The following is an 18487-nucleotide window of genomic DNA, read 5'->3' on the forward strand; positions in this document are numbered from 1 at the left end:
AAAGCAAATACCCGAAAGGGCATAATATAGATGAGGAATTATACATGTTCTTGGGTGTTTAGATAATCTAGACTTTCTCACCTGTGATTGCATCCCTCTATCTTTTTTTTCTTGACATCTCATGCTTGCTGCTTGTAGAAAAACTATATGCAAATTTGTTTTCTGATTACTTAACTGATTTTCTCTAACCCATTCCATTTCTGTCTTCTATCTCTTTCATTCTTATTTTCTTTTCACATATTTTCTTTCAGGGTTCCCGATCTTTTCACACATTTTTTTTTAATGTTTTCTTATTTAATTGACTTACACTGATATTAGCATTTGGGATTAAGGGTTCAATGTTTCTTTATCAACATGGAAAGCATAATATCAAGAAATGATGATAAATAGTTACTATCATGAGTGCATCAAGACACAGTTAGGCAGGCTTTTGCTGCATCCTAGAATTTAAGCCAATATTGTCATATTGTCAATGTATTAGGCACATGCACTTTATTCTGCATTGGACACTTTAGTATTTATTTTTCTATTAATGGAAATGTCTGATCTTTTTAATTAACAGCATTAATATTTCAATACGGATTATGGAGATGCTGTACTAAGCTGTACAGATATGTTGCTTTGTAATGATTTATGCGTTGCCATATTATCTTCATATTGTGTCATCTAATCGATATATCATAAATATTTGTGTCACTGGCACAGATCCATTGGAAGTATTATGCAAGGATTTGATCAATGATTGTGAATATTATGAATATAACCATTATAGTGAAGTTAGGCACTCGCACTTTATCATATACTACAGGCATATGCTTTTAGCAAAATGATGATAATTGAGTTATGTCTTTTTTCTCTCTTTCACTATGCACTGACACTTTATATGACGGCTTGTTTGATGTGGTTAAACTAACAGCTTTATGTCCTAATGCTTGTAATATTTACAATCCACTTTGGATGCAAAAAGTAACATCTGGGAAACTTTCCAATTTAATGAAGCTCTGTTTATTGTCGTGATACTAACATTCATTCAATGCACGCATTGGAAGTTGTATGAGCCTGTTCCAAAATGTCTGTTAAATAATCTTGTGTGTTTAAATTCGGGCTCCAACCACAGGGAGGAGTAACTGTGAACAAGCTCCAGGAGTGTCGCAAAACGCGTCAGCCAGCCTCTCTAATCTTGGGAAGCCTTTTTTTAATACGGCCATTATTGAATACAATTCTTTTTTCTACTTTTCTACAAATCTTGTTGGGCAGCTTCTTGGTGTTCCTGAAGCTTCGTATTTTGCGGCAATTGGAGCCGCTGTTTGGTGTAATTCTGGGTTGATGGGAGTGCAGCTCCATACAATGAAGGCTTCACCGCCTTATTTTGGGAACATATATATATATATATATATATATATATATATATATATATATATACATATATAAACACCTCAGGGTGTTTTAATCAGTGATATCCTTAGAGGTGCGTCCATTTACCATTTTCTTTTTTCAGCATTTATGGGTGGTAGAGTTTGGTGGTCTCTCACGGGGTTTCCCCAGGTTTAAATCCTGCGCGTGGGCACCTTTACGGTGAGTGTTTTTCCTCTGCCCACGCAAGGTATTTACAGGGTCTTTCCCTCATCAACATTGAGGGGCGAACCGACCAACCTTCTTTTTATTTCATGATAACAGGAGAAGACAGTGGCTGAGGGGAGGTGTGCATCGCAGGGTTGGCCCGGAGGCCGGGGGGAGCTTGTTTAGGCTCGAATTCGGATTAGGAACCTTAACTGCAGTGTGAGGTGGGTCAGAGCACTGCCCGCCACATGTGTCTTGTGGGAATAAAAAAGCCATGCAAGGGAGCGACATAGCATCATATTATTTGGGCTATTTTAGCAACCTTCATGGGTTTTTGGTGGATGGATGCCATGCAGGCCGCAGACTCATTTTACGCAATAACCTATTCATTTAAAAATAAAACACTAGAATGATCTATAAAGGGCACGTAAAGTGCCAGTTCTGGTTTAGATAAAGCCATTGATTCAGGGATGTTTACTACAAAGCCCTGTCTAGCTAATAACTTAATTGGAGCTGGGAACATACTACTGGTGTAATACAAATGTCTTATCCAGGGATGCCTTCAGCCACTCTATTAGCACTATGCATTTCCTTATCCTGCCAGGCACAGCTATTAAATGTCCAGGTACTTGCATCATTTTGCAGCTGCTACCATCAGTGGATACCAAATACCACTATGGTGGTGCCTGGCAAGTGCCTTTGCCATGCCTACATTAAAGCCCAAACGGTTGGCGTTGCCAATGCTTGTTTTAAAATAGGGATGCAACTGCATTTTCGGTACCCACCACTAGCTGAATAATGAGTTGTAGACAAGTTGTGACAGATCATTTTACTTTGTGGTTTGTGTCTGCAGCAAAGCCCCCGTTAAGAGGCTTGTAAAGTTTGTGAGATTTGTGGACAAGCCAGGAATGGGGGGTGGACACCCAATTTTCTGGGGACCGGCTATGGTCAGGCCATGAAAGCCTTTTGACCTAGAAAGTGGTAACATTTTTACGTGAACTGAGCCTTCTGAAGTGAGACGCCAAATTGAAGGATTTTGTACTCTGAACTGCTTTTCTTTTTCTTAATTTTTTCTGTTTTCTTTTCTTCTTTTCTCTTGTTTTATACAGTGAAAATATATGTAATTTAATACGTACTGCTATTTTAAATTTGTGAAAAGTCGAGTTTTTTGACAAAAACACAATAAATAAATTTAAAAAAGCAAAGTCCCCAAGGTGTCCCCAGTCCCCACCAGATTTTGTGGGTCTCTTACGCCCCTGTTGCAGCTTCTCCCAAGGCGAGTGTGTATTTAAGGCATCGGAATCAATACAACACATTACAGTCTGACTCCTTAAAGTCTTTTGTGATGGCAATAGAATCCTTCAGAGCCCAGCCCTGTGAATTCGGTGTAGAACAGAAACATGGAGTAGAATTAAAACGGCTATAGGTTTGTTTGCGTTGTGCATGTTTTTTTTTCACTCAGCATTTCAAAATTGAGAGTCGATCCTACTGACTGAAAACCATTCAATAATAGAGTCAAATCACAGTCCACTTCTTGTAAATATCGTAGTCGAAGGAAGGAGAGCAATTTGTTGAAAAGTATTGCTAAAAACGTGATCAAAGCACACTATTATGTGGCACTACATGTCATTATGAGACTTAGGGTGCGGTGTTCAGCTGCTGCATTTAACAATCGTGGCACATATGGGGTAATGCGTATTTCTGCCTCTTGGCAAAGTTCAAATGTTGGCATGTGCGAATACTGGCTTTAGGGACAAAGCAAGCGTGAATGTATCATCATTATTTGGGGGTACTGGCACACATTAGCACAGCCAGCATCGACATGATGTCTTAGCATTGGGTGACTGGCATTATGGGATAAGCAAGTGTGAGGGCGTTATGTGGGTACATTGGCATATATTGGCATAGTCAGCATTGACATGTGTCCTTACAATGGCAATACTGTCATTATAGGGTACATCTAGCATAAACATATGTTTTTTAAACTGGGAGAATGCTGGACTTGTGTTGGTGGGTGCGGGGCCATCATAAAAATGCATTGGGAAATGCATCTGTGCACTGTTCCTTATTTTACACCTCTCTGTTTCTCTCATCCCCCTACACAGCTGGCTCTAAATTGTATGTGTTTGTACCCAATTTTTCACAGAAAGTGTGCTGTAAAATGCATAATGTAACCCAATACTTGGAACATTTCTCAGGGAAATCCTTCCCGAACCCTCATTGGTTCCTCGCTGGCCTTGATTTCTAGGGCAAATCCGTGGGAAAGATTTACACCCCACCAAGAAAGTCACCTTTCTCACTCGGCACGACATCCATCCATGGTGCTCTGCCCCCCACTGCTCCCCTAATCAGGGAACACGAACCTTCAGTATCCACAGTATCCATCCTCTTTGTATCCTCTTGCAATGCTCTGCTTTGAGAACAGCAGGAAGTGCACAGCGTGAAATGTGTGGGATGCATTGTGCAGAAGAAAACTCAGCAACAGAAATGCACACAATCAAAACAATCAACACACAAAGCATTGTTGACGCATGATTAATCAGATGATAGGATAGACAGGATCTTGGCAACATATTTATTTCAATTAAATACTTTAGGTAGTTTGCAGCTAAACTACAATATAAATACTGAATATTTATATACATGGAATCAATATTGACTTCGCAGTATAAGATATCATTGCATTTGCATGTCAAACATACTCCATTTTTTTCACAGTTTGTTTTGATAGTGACAATGCTGCATCTCCATCCTCTTAGTACTGTGCCGTGAAGCTTTTCCGACAATCCGGAACGAGCGTAATGCTCTCACAATTCAACACAAGCCTCATTACGAGGTTGGAGGTAGCCTTGCCGGTTTTACCAGCAAGGCTACCTCCAAACTCGCACCCGGGTCCTTGCCCTTTCGTGGGTGCCGGGCCCGGTACATCCCCATTCCCATTTCAGCCCCAATGGGCTCAATGGGGAGGGTAGTAGGACTGGTACTATTAATAACGCTACCGGTGCTACCATCATGTTCTGCTCACAGGTGCCGGTACGGCCACCCGGTCAGACCTGGTTGACGCAAGGGCACCTGCGAGCAGAACTCCTAGTATGGCGGTACGGTAGTAACGGTGCCGGTAGCGATACGGCGCCATTGTTGCCTTACCGCCATACTTGTAATGAGGCCCAATGCTTCTCGTCAAAAACACTGTACCAACAATCGTGGCATGGCCATGCAGGCTCGAACTGGGAAATTATAGGCTCAATTTGCCAGTGTAGGCCAGTGTGTTCGGTCAAAATGGGCTACTTTTTTGGACCAAAGTGGGCCTATTTTATGAGTTGCTCAGTAGATAGTAGATTTGATCCGTGTTACTGAACAAATATTCTTAAAAATGCACAATTTGCAACACATGTTCCTAAAATAATTCACTCTTGAGTACTACTCAAGTAGTCTGTCAGAAAACGAATGAATTGTCATTTCGACTCTGGGCCACCTTTTCATCGATGCCCGAGCCACTTTTATGCCCCAGTCTGACCCTGTGACCACGGTGTGGTGGTCAGAAAGGAAAACACTGGTTTAATGCAGAGAGGGGAATATGTGGAGATATTGAATAGATGGGTGAAAGAATTCATGTAGCAAAACTCACCTTATGTATGTCAGGTAGTCAGGGGCAGATCGTCCATTCTGGGGGATGGGGTGCCGACCCACCACCCGTTCTGGATGTGCCGACCAAGCCCCGTGAAAAGACTAAGTGCTCACTCAGCTCCAAAAATCAGCTGGGTGAGCACTCATGGGCCGGCTTTAACTGTCAAAGGGAAACATGGTTTCCACTTGGCAATTCTAGTGCCCCAGCATGCATGTCCAATTTTTTAAATATGTTTTCCAATTCCTCTTTCAAAAATATAATTGCCGAGTTCAACTTCCACAAAGTTTGGTTTGTGAATCATGATTTCATTTGTGTAAAAAAAAAGTTTAACATCCTGGTTTATTTTTGATTCCCCCACTTACATTTTAGAATTGTATATTAGATTTTTGCAATTCTCACATTTTAAATATCAAAGATACATTTTTGAAATCCAATAGGTATGTTTCCATATTCCAGATATGAATATGAGACAAGATTTCGAGTCACATTCCCTTTCCAGAATTGGGCAGCTGGGATTCTTCGGTCCCATACTTATTTTATTTATTTATTTTTGCATTTGTAACAAGTGACCAAGAGGGCAGAAACAATATTAATTCACAGACAGAAAAGGGAATTCGGCTATTTTCTCAGTCTTCAGTCCAATGGTTAATTGCAGAGAGTGGGCTGCGGAAAGGTGGTTGGGAGGCAGTGGATGGGGGGCACCTCAAGATTTAGGAGCCTTCTCAGCCACTAGTTCATCAAGTTGTGGCGGCAGGTTGCTCATCGAGACAGCCCTTAAAACAGTGTCCCTTGAAAGCGAAAGCACGGCTGTGCCGTTCCCACTCCTCCCCGACCACTTTGACCGTTAGCAGCAGAGACGCCATTTTGCCGCGTCTCTCCTTTCACAGAAACTACTGCGTCGCACAATAAATAATGAAACATCCCTGCGCATTTGCCTTCACATTTTCAGGGTAATTCATGGCACTGGCCACTAGGGCGGCGCTGTGTTTGTTGAAGTCTGATGATTCCTGCTGCAGTCCATTGCACAGGGGTTGAAGCATTCTATGCAGGGCCGCCACCTTCACTTCTACCCTGGCCTCCTCATCTTCTCGTCTTCTCGACCTGTGCTCCCTTCCACGTCACTGTCATGTTGCTGCCAGAAAACTGTGTCTTTAGAAGGTCATTCAGCTGCAAAACAGAAATAAATGATACCAGTGTGGTTAGAAGGCATGTTGGGTGGAAGTAGGCGCTATAGTCATCCGCAAATGTTACATTATTAATGTGCCTCACTCAATCAAAAAAAGTATACATTACAAATTCAAAATTACACACTGAGAAATATTAATAAATAAATATATTTTGCCATATGATCGGATTGTCATTGTTCCCAGCAGGTTCCGCCGTGGATTTAGGGCAGCTTTGCTGGTAAGTAGGCCTCATTTATTAAAACGATTAAAACAAAACAGGGCTGCAATGGGACTTTGCACACACACCCCCGCAGAGGTCAAGAAGGGCAGGGAAGTCATGGATTCAGGCTTCCTGTTCGCTCGTGATAGACTATTAGGGTGGAATTTCTGGCCTTTTGGGGCCTAGTTAGAACCAGACAGAATGATACCACCTGACATGGTAACGATGTCATGCCTGGTGCTATGCAGATTCTGTGAAGACATGATTTATCACGTTGGTAGTGTAGAAAGCATATGCAAATGAATGAAATGCACTGTGGCCTGATGTCATTTAGGCTGCAGCACTTACAGGCCGATTCATGGAATTAATGTGCGCCGAAGAAACGGCGCACGCGTGCGAAAACGTGCGATTCGCAGTGAAATAGCGAAACATTGCACATCAATTATGGAAGTCCGTGCACGCGCAAAATGTGGGATGTGCGCTGAAAAAGTGCGCATCGCACGCTGGCGCACGCTGGCGCACAGGTCATCGAACGCCGTGCGATAAGGCCACAGCGAATTCGCACATAGCGCGGCGCACATAACAAAAGTAGGCGTAACACGGGGCGTCACACGCAGAATGGGGAACAACTCGTGAAAATGTGGGCGTCACGGGGGAAGTACAGGAGGCAAGTGCGCAGAACGCCCACACGCTCGCCTCCAACACGTATTCATGGAATCGAATAGGGAAAAACAGCGCACGGCCAAAGACGCGCACAGGCCCATACATGTCCGCCACACGAAAGCAGGCGGTAGCGTCCCTGCGCAGGAAAAAAATGTGCGCCAAAGTCCTACACGTGAGAGAAGGCCCACACGCGATCGGGCCTGGGGGAGCGTGTGCGTGTATTTCAGAGGTGCGCGAGAAGTTCCACACGCGATTGGCCTGTGCGCGTGTATTTCAGGGGTGCGCGAGAAGTTCCACATGCGATCGGGCCTGGGGGAGCGTGTGCGTGTATTTCAGAGGTGCGGGAGAAGTTCCACACGCGATTGGCCTGGGCGCGTGTATTTCAGAGGTGCGCAAGAAGTTCCACACGCGATTGGCCTGTGCGCGTGTATTTCAGAGGTGCGCAAGAAGTTCCACACGCGATTGGCCTGTGCGCGTGTATTTCAGGGGTGCGTGAGAAGTTCCACACGTGATCGGGCCTGGGGGAGCGTGTGCGTGTATTTCAGAGGTGCGCGAGAAGTTCCACACGCGATTGGCCTGTGCGTGTGTATTTCAGGGGTGCGCGAGAAGTTCCACACGCGATCGGGCCTGGGGGAGCGTGTGCGTGTATTTCAGAGGTGCGCGAGAAGTTCCACACGCGATTGGCCTGGGCGCTTGTATTTCAGAGGTGCGCGAGAAGTTCCACACGCAATCGGACCTGGGGGAGCGTGTGCATGTATTTCAGAGGTGCGCGAGAAGTTCCACACGCGATTGGCCTGGGTGCGTGTATTTCAGATGTGCGCGAGAAGTTCCACACGCGATTGGCCTGGGCGCGTGTATTTCAGAGGTGCACGAGAAGTTCCACACGCGATTGGCCTGGGCGCGTGTATTTCAGGGGTGCGCGAGAAGTTTCTCACATGCGATTGACCTGGGCGCGTGTATTTCAGGGGCTCGCGGGTGTTTTCACACGCGATCGGGCCTGGGGGAGCGGGGTACGTGTGTTTCAGGGGCTCGTGGGTGTTTTAACACGCGATCGGGCCTGGGGGAGCGGGGTACGTGTATTTCAGGGGCTCGCGGTTGGTTTTACACGCGATCGGGCCTGAGGGAGCGGGGTACGTGTATTTCAGGGGCTCGCGTGTGGTTTCACACGCAATCGGGCCTGGGGGAGCAGGGTACCACTCACCGTCTGCCTTGCGTGTAGAAGAACGCGTAGCCAACACCCACCCGCTGTGAAGTAATAGCGTGTGAACCCCAACGCCTGCAAGACACACGCACCGCACCCCACGAAAAGCAACGCCCATGCGCGATACGTCACAGACACGCATACGCGCTAAGGGCCTTTGGTCCAATGGAATCGCGTATGCGTGCTGACGCGCTTACGTGCTAAGGGCCTTTCCTCTTGATTCACACGCTGACGTGCAGAATTTTCACGTGCCAAATCACTCTGTATCAAGCTGGCCACGTGTAAGCACACGGAAGACCACGCTCCTGCCCAGAAGGACGAACTACTGCCCCCCAGAGCCCCGAGCATGCTCCCAGCTGCCAACTGCTGCTGCCTGACTGCCTGCTGCCCACGTGCCCTGCCATTTGCTGCCTGCACGTCAGCCAAGGGTGCTGTTGCTGTGACCACCCCTGCTGGAACCGAAGACTCCCGACTGGGTTTCCATCGCTCCACAGCCCAGCCCCAGGACCCAGTTGCCCACCCACTCCTGCCTCTGGGGTTGTCATGTCGGGCACTGCAACATCTGGCACCACTGACAACCCCTGGCCAGAGAGGCAGAGGGGCACCAGCTTCAGTGCCACCGAAGTTGGTGTCCTGGTGGAGCAAGTCGTGGGGCAGTATGATGCCCTCTTTGGAAGTTCCCGCGCCGAGAAGGAAGGACGGACTCGTATCTGGACTGACATCGTGACTGCCATCAACACGGAGGGGGTGGCAGTCCGTGACTTCCAACATGTCAAAAAGCGCTGGGAGGACTTCAGGTCTAGGACCCTGAAAAAGGCCCGGCGCCTCTTGAAGGCAGCGGATGCCAAGGGGCGCCGGGGCCACTTGTCAGAAGATCAGATGAGGGTCCTGGAACGCATATCCCCAGCGCTCCACGTCCAGGTCCTTGAGAGGCAGACCCGTCTGGAGTCGAGCGGTAAGTGTACATGCATCCTGATTGTGAGCTGTGCATGTGGTGATGTTTCAGTAGTGTGCAGGTTGCACATGTTTGTATGGGGTCGAGTATGGGTGGGGGTGTACAGGGCCGTGGGGCTAACACATGCGAGGCTGTAATGTGTGAGACATGGATGGTGCTTGTGTGTGTAGGCTTGCATGCCAAATGCAGTTGTGTGGGCATACATGTTTGGATGAATGTGTACGTAAGTAGACATGTCCGTGATGTCACACATGTATGTTGTTTTCAGCTGCATGTATCAGCACTGTGTACATGTGCATTTGTGTGTATTTGACAAGGGTGCAACAGTGATGCAACATGGATGCATGTGACAGCGGGATGTGGAAGCCTGACTGGCAGATGTGACATGGATGCCCATCTGAACACTGCGACACTTGGCAGAGGTGTACACATGCATGCAAGTGTGGTGGTGTGTGTACATGTGTGGTGCACTTCCTGTGTTGCATGTGATGTCTGGCTCAGCTTTGCCTGCTCATGCTGTTGTATGGGTATGGATGGTGCTGGCAGTTGTGATATGGCTGTGGTGTGGCTCATGTGTGCGAGTTGAAATGACATGTGTGTTGGGGATTGTGATGGCATGTCTGAGGTTTGCCAATGCCACTCATGTACAACTGTCATGTGTGTATGTGTCCATTGTACAGTGCCCTGATACCTGTGTTTTATTTCTCCCTGTCTGCAGCGTCAACTGATGAAGAGGGTGGAGAAGGTGCTGTGGAGCACAGTGGCGGGGATCCCACCGCCAGCCGGAGACGCAAGGCCCGGCTCCCCTCCCATGTTGCCATCTCGTCGGGAAGTGAGGAGTCCGGTGCCGCATCCCAGGCCGCAGCTGCCGGGGGGAGGTCCAAGAGGCGGAGGTTGGAGTTGGACTCCTCGGAAGCAGAAGGGGCAGCTGGGACCCCACAGGGCCCAACGGGGGAGCATGGCACGGAGTCATCCAGGTTGGTGGGGGGTTTGGTGGAGGAGGAGGCCGTGCAAGCAACAGAGACCGGGTCTGGAGGTGGGGATCCCACTGGTGCTAGTGGTGCAGTGCAGGACCATGGACAGGAGGCAGCACAGGCCGCCGCGGAGGTGCCTGTGTGCAATCCTGTCCCTGATCCTGCCCCTGCATCATCTTGCACCAGCAGGGATGCCTACGTCCAGACCCGTTTTCAGGCAGGGGATGCGCAAATGACAACTGGCCTTCCTCTGCCTGCGGACGTGGCTATCCGGGTCCGGGTTGAGCCTGTCCTGACTGGTGTGGCATTGCGTCAACGGGCCATGCAAGGTGACCTGCAGTCTTTTCATGAGGAGACTGCACGTCATCTCGAATGGCTCGTTGACCATGTCAGCCTGCTGGGACAGGTCACCCAGGCCGGATTCCTCTGTTTGATGGGGCTTGCTACGACCCCCTCCTCAACTGAACCCCCTACGCGCCAGTCATCCTCCGTGCCATCTTCCCACCCATCAGTCATCTGGGTGCCCTGTGGAGCTGCCTCTGACGGTGTGGCCAGGCTGGTGGAGAAGGCATCCCTGCCACAGTCAGGAGTCGGACGTCCAGCAGGGATGGCCACATCAACGACTGCACCCCAGCCGGCGTAGGATGTGCAGTCAGCAGGAGGCAGTGCACGGGCAGAGGCACAGCAGCAGCAGCAACGTGGTGGGAGCCATGAAGGCTCGGGGCCTTCAACATCGGAGGGGCAGGCATCGGCCAGAGGGCAGGAGGACCCAGGACAGAGAGTGTCTTCCGTGTGGCAGCGGTTGGGCTACGCCATAGATGCGGAGCGGTAGCGGGCGGAAGAGGCACGGCTCACAATGGTCAGGGCGGAGAACTCCATGCGGAGGGCCCTGAGGCGGGCCGAGTGCCTCGAGGCAATCCGCAGGGGGTTGGAGGTGGACACGTCGACGGCCCTGCGGACCCTCGGGGCCATGGAGGAGGACCGCCTCCGGGACATTGAGCAGGAGTTCGATGATGCCCTGGGCCGGGACATCCAAAAGTGAGCTGTCAGACTAGCACGCTGCCCTTGTACATAGTTATGTAGGTAGTGTTAGGTTTCCTTTGTTTTTTGATTTATTTTGGACCTTTTGGACATTGGCCACATTTTTGTATATAGTTTATTTTATTAGTTAGTGTTGTTAGATAGGTTTCATTTCTTTTGTTGGGATAATGGACCCTGGCTTGTTCGTCTGTACATAGTTCACTGTTGGATTTAATTTTTCTTTCACAATTTACCCATGGAGCAATGGCTTTCAATTATTATTTCCCGTTGGATTTGCTTTTGTGGACAGTGACTTTGGACACCATTACTTTGGATTATGATTTTTGGTTTTGCTTTTTTTTCACGGACATGCTTCTTTTCATTTTTGTACATTCCCATTTCTGTTTCTTTATTTTTGAATCTATTTATGTTTCCTTTAATACATATTTTTTTATCGAACTTCAATGTGTAGTATCATCTCATTGGTTTCATGCATATCATGATATGGGTTTTGAGATTCACTGACACCCATTGGGTGTATGTGAGCGATATGTGTTTGTTTCGAAACTTGCAATTGGTGTTCTGTCATGTAATTGCCATTTCTGAGTGGGTGGATGCAATACGCGGGTGGGTGTTTTGCTTTTGGAGGCTGACCATAGGGACCAGGGATCTAGATTGTGATGACATGTTGGCTGGGGAACATGAGTTGGGGCCTGCTGGCAGGTGCCCCACAGTGCTGGGGGGTGGGGTGGTGGGGAACATGAGTTGGACATGGGTGGGGGCCTGCTCGCAGGTGCCCCACAGTGCTGGGGGGTGGCGGTGGTGGGGAACATGAGTTGGACATGGGTGGGGGCCTGCTGGCAGGTGCCCCACTGTGCTTTGGGGTGGGGGTGGAGGGGAACATGAGTTCGACATGGGTGGGGGCCTGCTGGCAGGTGCCCCACTGTGCTGTGGGGTGGGGGTGGAGGGGAACATGAGTTGGACATGGGTGGGGGCCTGCTCGCAGGTGCCCCACAGTGCTGGGGGGTGGAGGGCAAGGGGAACATGAGTGGGGGCCTGCTGGCAGGTGCCCCGCAATTCTGGGTGTGGGGGTGCAAGGGGACATGAGTTGGTGATCATTAGTGCAAGGAGACATGTGCCTTTGCTGGGGGGCATGCCCATGTTGGGTGGGCTGCCTGCGGGACATGACCAGGGATGCAGGGTAGTCCCCTGTGGTGTGGTCTGCCTGCAGGGGCCGTGGAGGGTGTACAGGCTACACCTGGGAGGTCCCACACTGCCAAATCACATGTAGGACTCCCCGGCACCCCTGGAATACACGTACCCTGCTGAAATCGCATGTGAAACTTCCCGCGCACCCTTGAAATACACACGCCCAGGCAAATCGCGTGTGGAACTTCTCACACACCTCTGAAATACACGCACACGCTCCCCCAGGCCAATCGCGTGTGGAACTTCTCGCGCACCCCTGAAATACACGCGCACAGGCCAATCGCGTGTGGAACTTCTCTCGCACCTCTGAAATACACGCGCCCAGGCCAATCGCGTGTGGAACTTCTCGCGCACCCCTGAAATACACACGCCCAGGCCAATCGTGTCTGGAACTTCTCGCGCACCCCTGAAATACACGCGCCCAGGCCATTCGCGTGTAGAACTTCTCGCGCACCCCTGAAATACACGCGCCCAGGCCAATCGCGTGTGGAACTTCTCGTGCACCTCTGAAATACACGCGCCCAGGCCAATCGCGTGTGGAACTTCTCGCGCACCCTGAAATACACGCGCCCAGGCCAATCGCGTGTGGAACTTCTCGCGCACCCCTGAAATACACGCACCCAGGCCATTCGCGTGTAGAACTTCTCGCGCACCCCTGAAATACACGCGCCCAGGCCAATCGCGTGTGGAACTTCTCGAGCACCCCTGAAATACACGCGCCCAGGCCAATCGCGTGTGGAACTTCTCGCGCACCCCTGAAATACACGCGCCCAGGCCATTCGCGTGTAGAACTTCTCGCGCACCCCTGAAATACACGCGCCCAGGCCATTCGCGTGTGGAACTTCTCGCGCACCCCTGAAATACACGCACCCAGGCCATTCGCGTGTAATACTTCTCACGCACCCCTGAAATACACGCACACGCTCCCCCAGGCCAGATCGCGTGTGAAACTTCTCGTGCACACGTGTTCCCGACACCCGTAATACGCGTTCCCCGCTTTGCGTTTGCTGTTTGCCAGTCCGGTAAACTGGTACAGGGTTGGCGCAGCCCTTTGCGATGGTTTTGCGATCTTGATGGCTTTTCCTTGCGCGAGGGCGTTCTTGGGGGCGTAACTCGCGCTGCTGCAAGGTCGCTGCGCCATTCTGCGCCACGTCTGCTTTTGTAGGTTAGAATACATGAATACGCTGTGCGCGGAAATTGATTTTATCGCACGTTGCTGGCGCAGACATTCGCACGGGCACGCTGTGCGCCAGCCGCGTGCAACACTTTTGAGAGGAATTACATGAATCGGCCTGTTAGTGCCTTGCTGCAGAAAGGAAATCAAAACACTGTTGTTCAACTGACTTTCCTCCCCTCTGTCCGCTCACTACTGACTTCTGGTTCTCCCCCTGTAACTAGCGCCTAGATGCCAATGACCTGTGCGTGCTGCTATAAATGTATAAATAAATAAATAAAACGCATTTAACAAGCACACTTTGCAGTAACACAGAACTGTATTAGAAATGTGGAGGTATGCAGCATCTCTATAGAACGAGAAAGAGAATGTTATCTGATGAGCTCTGTTTCTGAGCTAGGAATAATTCATTCAGCCAGTTCATAGCACATAGCTCACTGAGGAAGTACAGTGTGCCGCTATATGGCCACCAACATATATGTACACATACATACATGCATACACGCATACATTTATATATATCAACTATGTTGATGTTTTAGTGTGCAGCAAGACATCCTAGTCTGATATAGAGAATGGCTTAGTAAGTGAGGGGCCTTGCTTGGATTCTGCCACAGCAGTTTACATGGTGCATAGAAAGCTTTTGCCCCCGGCTTAAGGTAAAGATTGATAACAGCCTAGACATGAAACCACTTTTGTTTGGGCATCGGCTTCCAGCTAGTTTACCCTTAGGCTCAGACTCGTTCTTGACATCTTCTTAGAAATTGTGGACAATAAGCCTTGGAAATTGTTTTGTTTTGGTTATGCTCGCGGCAAAAGAAGATTGTGGGCCTATTGGGTGGGGCAGTGAGCAGCAGAACTGCCATTAGGCATGGACAGGATTTCCCCAAGTGGGGACCCTTGTGAGTGTACCTTATAAATATCCCTTCCTAGCTGCGGCAGGGGGCTGATGCTGGGAGGATGGGTGGGTGGGTGGGGCGGCCCCTGAGTCCCTGGGGTCCTTGGCCACGTGGTTTGGTCTGCTTAGCTAAATGCTATAAGACAGTATGTCTATGCCCAGAACATGGTAATGCCAGCTTTTAATCTGTGAATCTCGTCCATGTGCCTTGATCAATTTTCCTGCTTTTTGTTCATGTTTTTGTCCTGTACTAGAGAGTATACTATATGCTTTTAAATAGTCCCAGAAGCAGCCTTTCATATGTGACTGACAGTGTGTGCTGATCAATGGTGTTTGGTAATATTGGCAAAGATATTGGTACAATTGTGGAATTGATTTCATTGGTTCATGCCCCAAGCGGGTGGTGATTGAGCTGGGCTTGGTCCTAAGAGAAGTGAGGGGATGGTTCTCACTTGAAGTTCAGAATGTACAGTGACATCCAATGACGGTGTTGTTGTATTCTTGAAATGCAGTATGTTCATGAAGGCACATGCAATGTGATATGTGTAATAAGGTCCATTAGCACCCTGGGCAGCGCCGTACACCAATGAAAAAACTAGGAACACAGGATGTATTAACCAAGGAAAGCTCGCACTCTTGAGCATGTTCATTGGTTTAGGGTGCTTTCCTTCTCTTCCCCACTCCCCCTTCACCACTTAGCAACAGTGTAGGTTCCTGTAGCTAAATGCTATAAGAGAATAGGTCTAGGCCAGGAAAATGATACCCTGCAATGCCAATGCCAGCTTTTATAGCTGTCAGCCAAGTCCATTTTCATGTTCTTAACGTCACAGTCATCAACATGGAAAACAGACTTTGCTAGCAGCAGCAATGCGCGGCGCCGGGCCATGCCACAAAGGTACCTTTTTTTGTCTTTAAAAATAAAAAACACCATTAGTACCCGTGTAGAGAATAACACCGGTGCTAATGGTGATGTTATCTGAGGCGGTGGGCTGACCCTGTCAATAACAACACTGCCAACCGCATAAAGGGACCCTCGCTTCACTCTAGGCCCTTTAATTGGATGGCGGGCCGTTACCGACAGGGTCGGTCCGCCACCCCAGTTAATATTGTCTCAATAAGGTTGCTGTGTTCTTTTGTAAATGAGTTATCTTATTTTAGTATACACTGAGGGTAATTATTTCTTCCCCTATGTTGGGTGGTGTTTTGTGAATGCTTTGAGTGTGTTGCTTATCACAGTGAAACGGTATATATTCCATGCATATAGTCTCTCTCATTATGAGTGTGGCGGTCCGGAACTAATGGTGCCAGTAGCAACGTTCCGGCACCCTTTCCGGACTGCCACACTCCAACTCTGATTAGGCAGGGTCCATTACGATTATGCCCAGCAGGTGTGACCTGACGGGTAGAACAGCACCCGCCTGCGGAGCTGTCATGGAAGCACTTGCACCGTTGACACAGGAATGGGGATTTACGTCCAGCTCCTCCGGGACTTGTAATGTACCGGTGGCAGCGGGAAGTCAGACAGCAGATTCGGTGTTACGTGGACGCCGTCCTCGAAATGAGGCCCTCTGTCCCTTCTCCTCCTGTGTATTAGAAACGCACAGGCTCACAGCTGCATCGTACGCACAGCAAATGAATAATGGTTGGCGTAAATAAGTGCAGTGTCAGAGAGTACACCTTGATGCCTGCATTTTATAATCTGTAGTCAAAGCAGAAGGTTATCTCTGGGTGCGGTTACAGAGGCGAATTGATGCTCTGTGCTCTTGGCTCTTAGGTCCCTGCTTCTCCTTTGCTCGCATCAGAGGGCTTTTCTAGCGTCAACTGGGGGCTGCCCCCCTCCCTGTCAGCCACTTGTAAGGCAGAAAAACCAAACTCGAGGGCTTTGGAAGCCATTTCGCAACAGGGCACCTGCTAATAAAACCTCACATCTTGCTGATGTAAAAAAAAGCATACAAAGCACTCCCATAATTAACACATGGAATTGATACCATTTTAAAAATGTCCAAACAAACACATCATTAAACATGTTGGGTTATGGTGTGATATGTTGGTTATGTTGGATTGGTTTATGAAACATGCATACAGCAAAGCTGGCTTCTTAGCACTATGTTAACACAGATACAGATTTCAATTTAAAATGGAATCTTGGAAATGTACACAACTACAAGTGTACACTTCATTTTATTTTATTCTATTTTATTTGAAATGCTTGTATAGTGCACACAACATTCATTGTTGCTAGGCCCTTAGGGATCAGAAGTAAGCGGCAAGGGAAAGGGGTAAGGACCAGACTAAAAGAGGGAGCACGGAAGGCTAGGAACAGCCCGGTGTTGAGTACTTTGCAGAAAGGCATTATGGACGTGGCTGGCCGAATCATTAATGGAAGATTGTTCCAAAGGCCGGGGGTGGGGGGCAGGGGCAGCAACAGAGAATTTTCTGTCACCTTCTTGGAGTATTTAGATATAGGAACTTTCAGGAGGAGTTGATCTGAGGAACAGCAGTCTTTCGGTGGGTTGTAGGGTTACACCTTGTCTCTGAATTTTGCAGCGGCGGAATTAAGAAGGCATTTGTAAATTGGGCTGAGCAGTTTGAAGGAGACACGGTTCTTCACTGGGGCCAGTGGAGTTCTTTCCGGAAGGAGAAGATTGCCAGATGTTTATAAATCACATATATTAGCCAGCCAGCTGCAGATCGAAGGTCTTTAGTGTGCCTGAGGTTGTCCTAGAAGGTACTGGCTTAATCAAGGCACAGGTTGCTTAGGGATCTGACCAATGTGGTGGGATTAGATTGAGGACTGAAGGTGAGGTTTGGCGCAAGCTGCTTAGGGATATGACCAGTGTGGTGGGATTAGCTCGAGGACTGAAGGTGAGGTTTGGCGCAAGCTGTTTAGGGATCTGACCAGTGTGGTGGGATTAGCTCGAGCACTGAAGGTGAGGTTTGGCGCAAGCTGTTTAGGGATCTGACCAGTTTGGTGGGATTAGCTCGAGGACTGAAGGTGAGGTTTGGCGCAAGCTGCTTAGGGATCTGACCAGTGTGGTGGGATTAGCTCGAGGACCGAAGGTGAGGTTTGCCGCAAGCTGCTTAGGGATCTGACCAGTGTGGTGGGATTATCTCGAGGACTGAGGTGGGAAAGGCATGATTCGAGCACTGCCCCGATTGAGGGTTTGCGTTGTGGTCAGCGTCCCAGATGACATCAAGGTTTTTGGCCATCATGGAGACTTTGAGAGGAGATGTAATGACCATGATAAGGAAAGAAGATTCCTTAAGAAGATGTTCAGGCCAAGCAGACTTAGTTGTGTTTGCGCCCCGTTGAGATTTAGGCGGTTATTTTTCATCCAGTCTTCAAGGGCAGCCAGACCTCCTGACCCTTCAAGGGCAGCCAGACCTCGTGACCGCTGGAGGTAAAGATTCCCATGGTTGGTTGCACACAGAGAGATTTGTGTGTCATCTGCTAGGAGTGGAATTTAAAGTGGTGCTATGAAGAAGGTTTATGAATTGCGCAGATGTTGAAAGATACATGTGAGGGAGTCAGACCCGAGGAACTCTATGACAGAAGATGAGAAGTCGGCATGCCTGGCTCACTGTTGGCTGTTATTCTTGGAACCAGCGCGGGGTGAGTCCAGACATACCAGCGATGTGCACCATTCATTATAGGAGATGTGTCTGTGTCAAAAGCAGCCAAACATTTGAGAAACACAAGCATGGATATGGCGCCCTCAATAGCCAATGAATGGATATCATACCAGACATTAAACAGAGTGTATTCATTGCTAAGCTTATGTCTCAACACTGAGTGCTAAGTGCCAAGGAGGCTGTAGC

At 48.7% G+C, this 18487-nt stretch overlaps 1 protein-coding gene across 1 annotated transcript in view; it reads right to left on the reverse strand.

Annotated features, from left to right (window-relative positions):
• Positions 1–4123: 4123 nt before the first annotated feature.
• LOC138491155 (uncharacterized) overlaps positions 4124–18487 on the reverse strand; it is a 181109-nt gene continuing 166745 nt past the window's right edge. Inside the window, exon 5 of the mRNA XM_069617513.1 lies at positions 4124–6355. Coding sequence (XP_069473614.1) covers positions 6269–6355 — 87 coding nt within the window. The 3' untranslated portion in view covers positions 4124–6268. The remainder of the gene's footprint in view (positions 6356–18487) is intronic.

This window comes from Ambystoma mexicanum, chromosome 10, assembly GCF_040938575.1.
Source record: "Ambystoma mexicanum isolate Mex_15411 chromosome 10, UKY_AmexF1_1, whole genome shotgun sequence".
NCBI classification, from domain to species: domain Eukaryota; kingdom Metazoa; phylum Chordata; class Amphibia; order Caudata; family Ambystomatidae; genus Ambystoma; species Ambystoma mexicanum.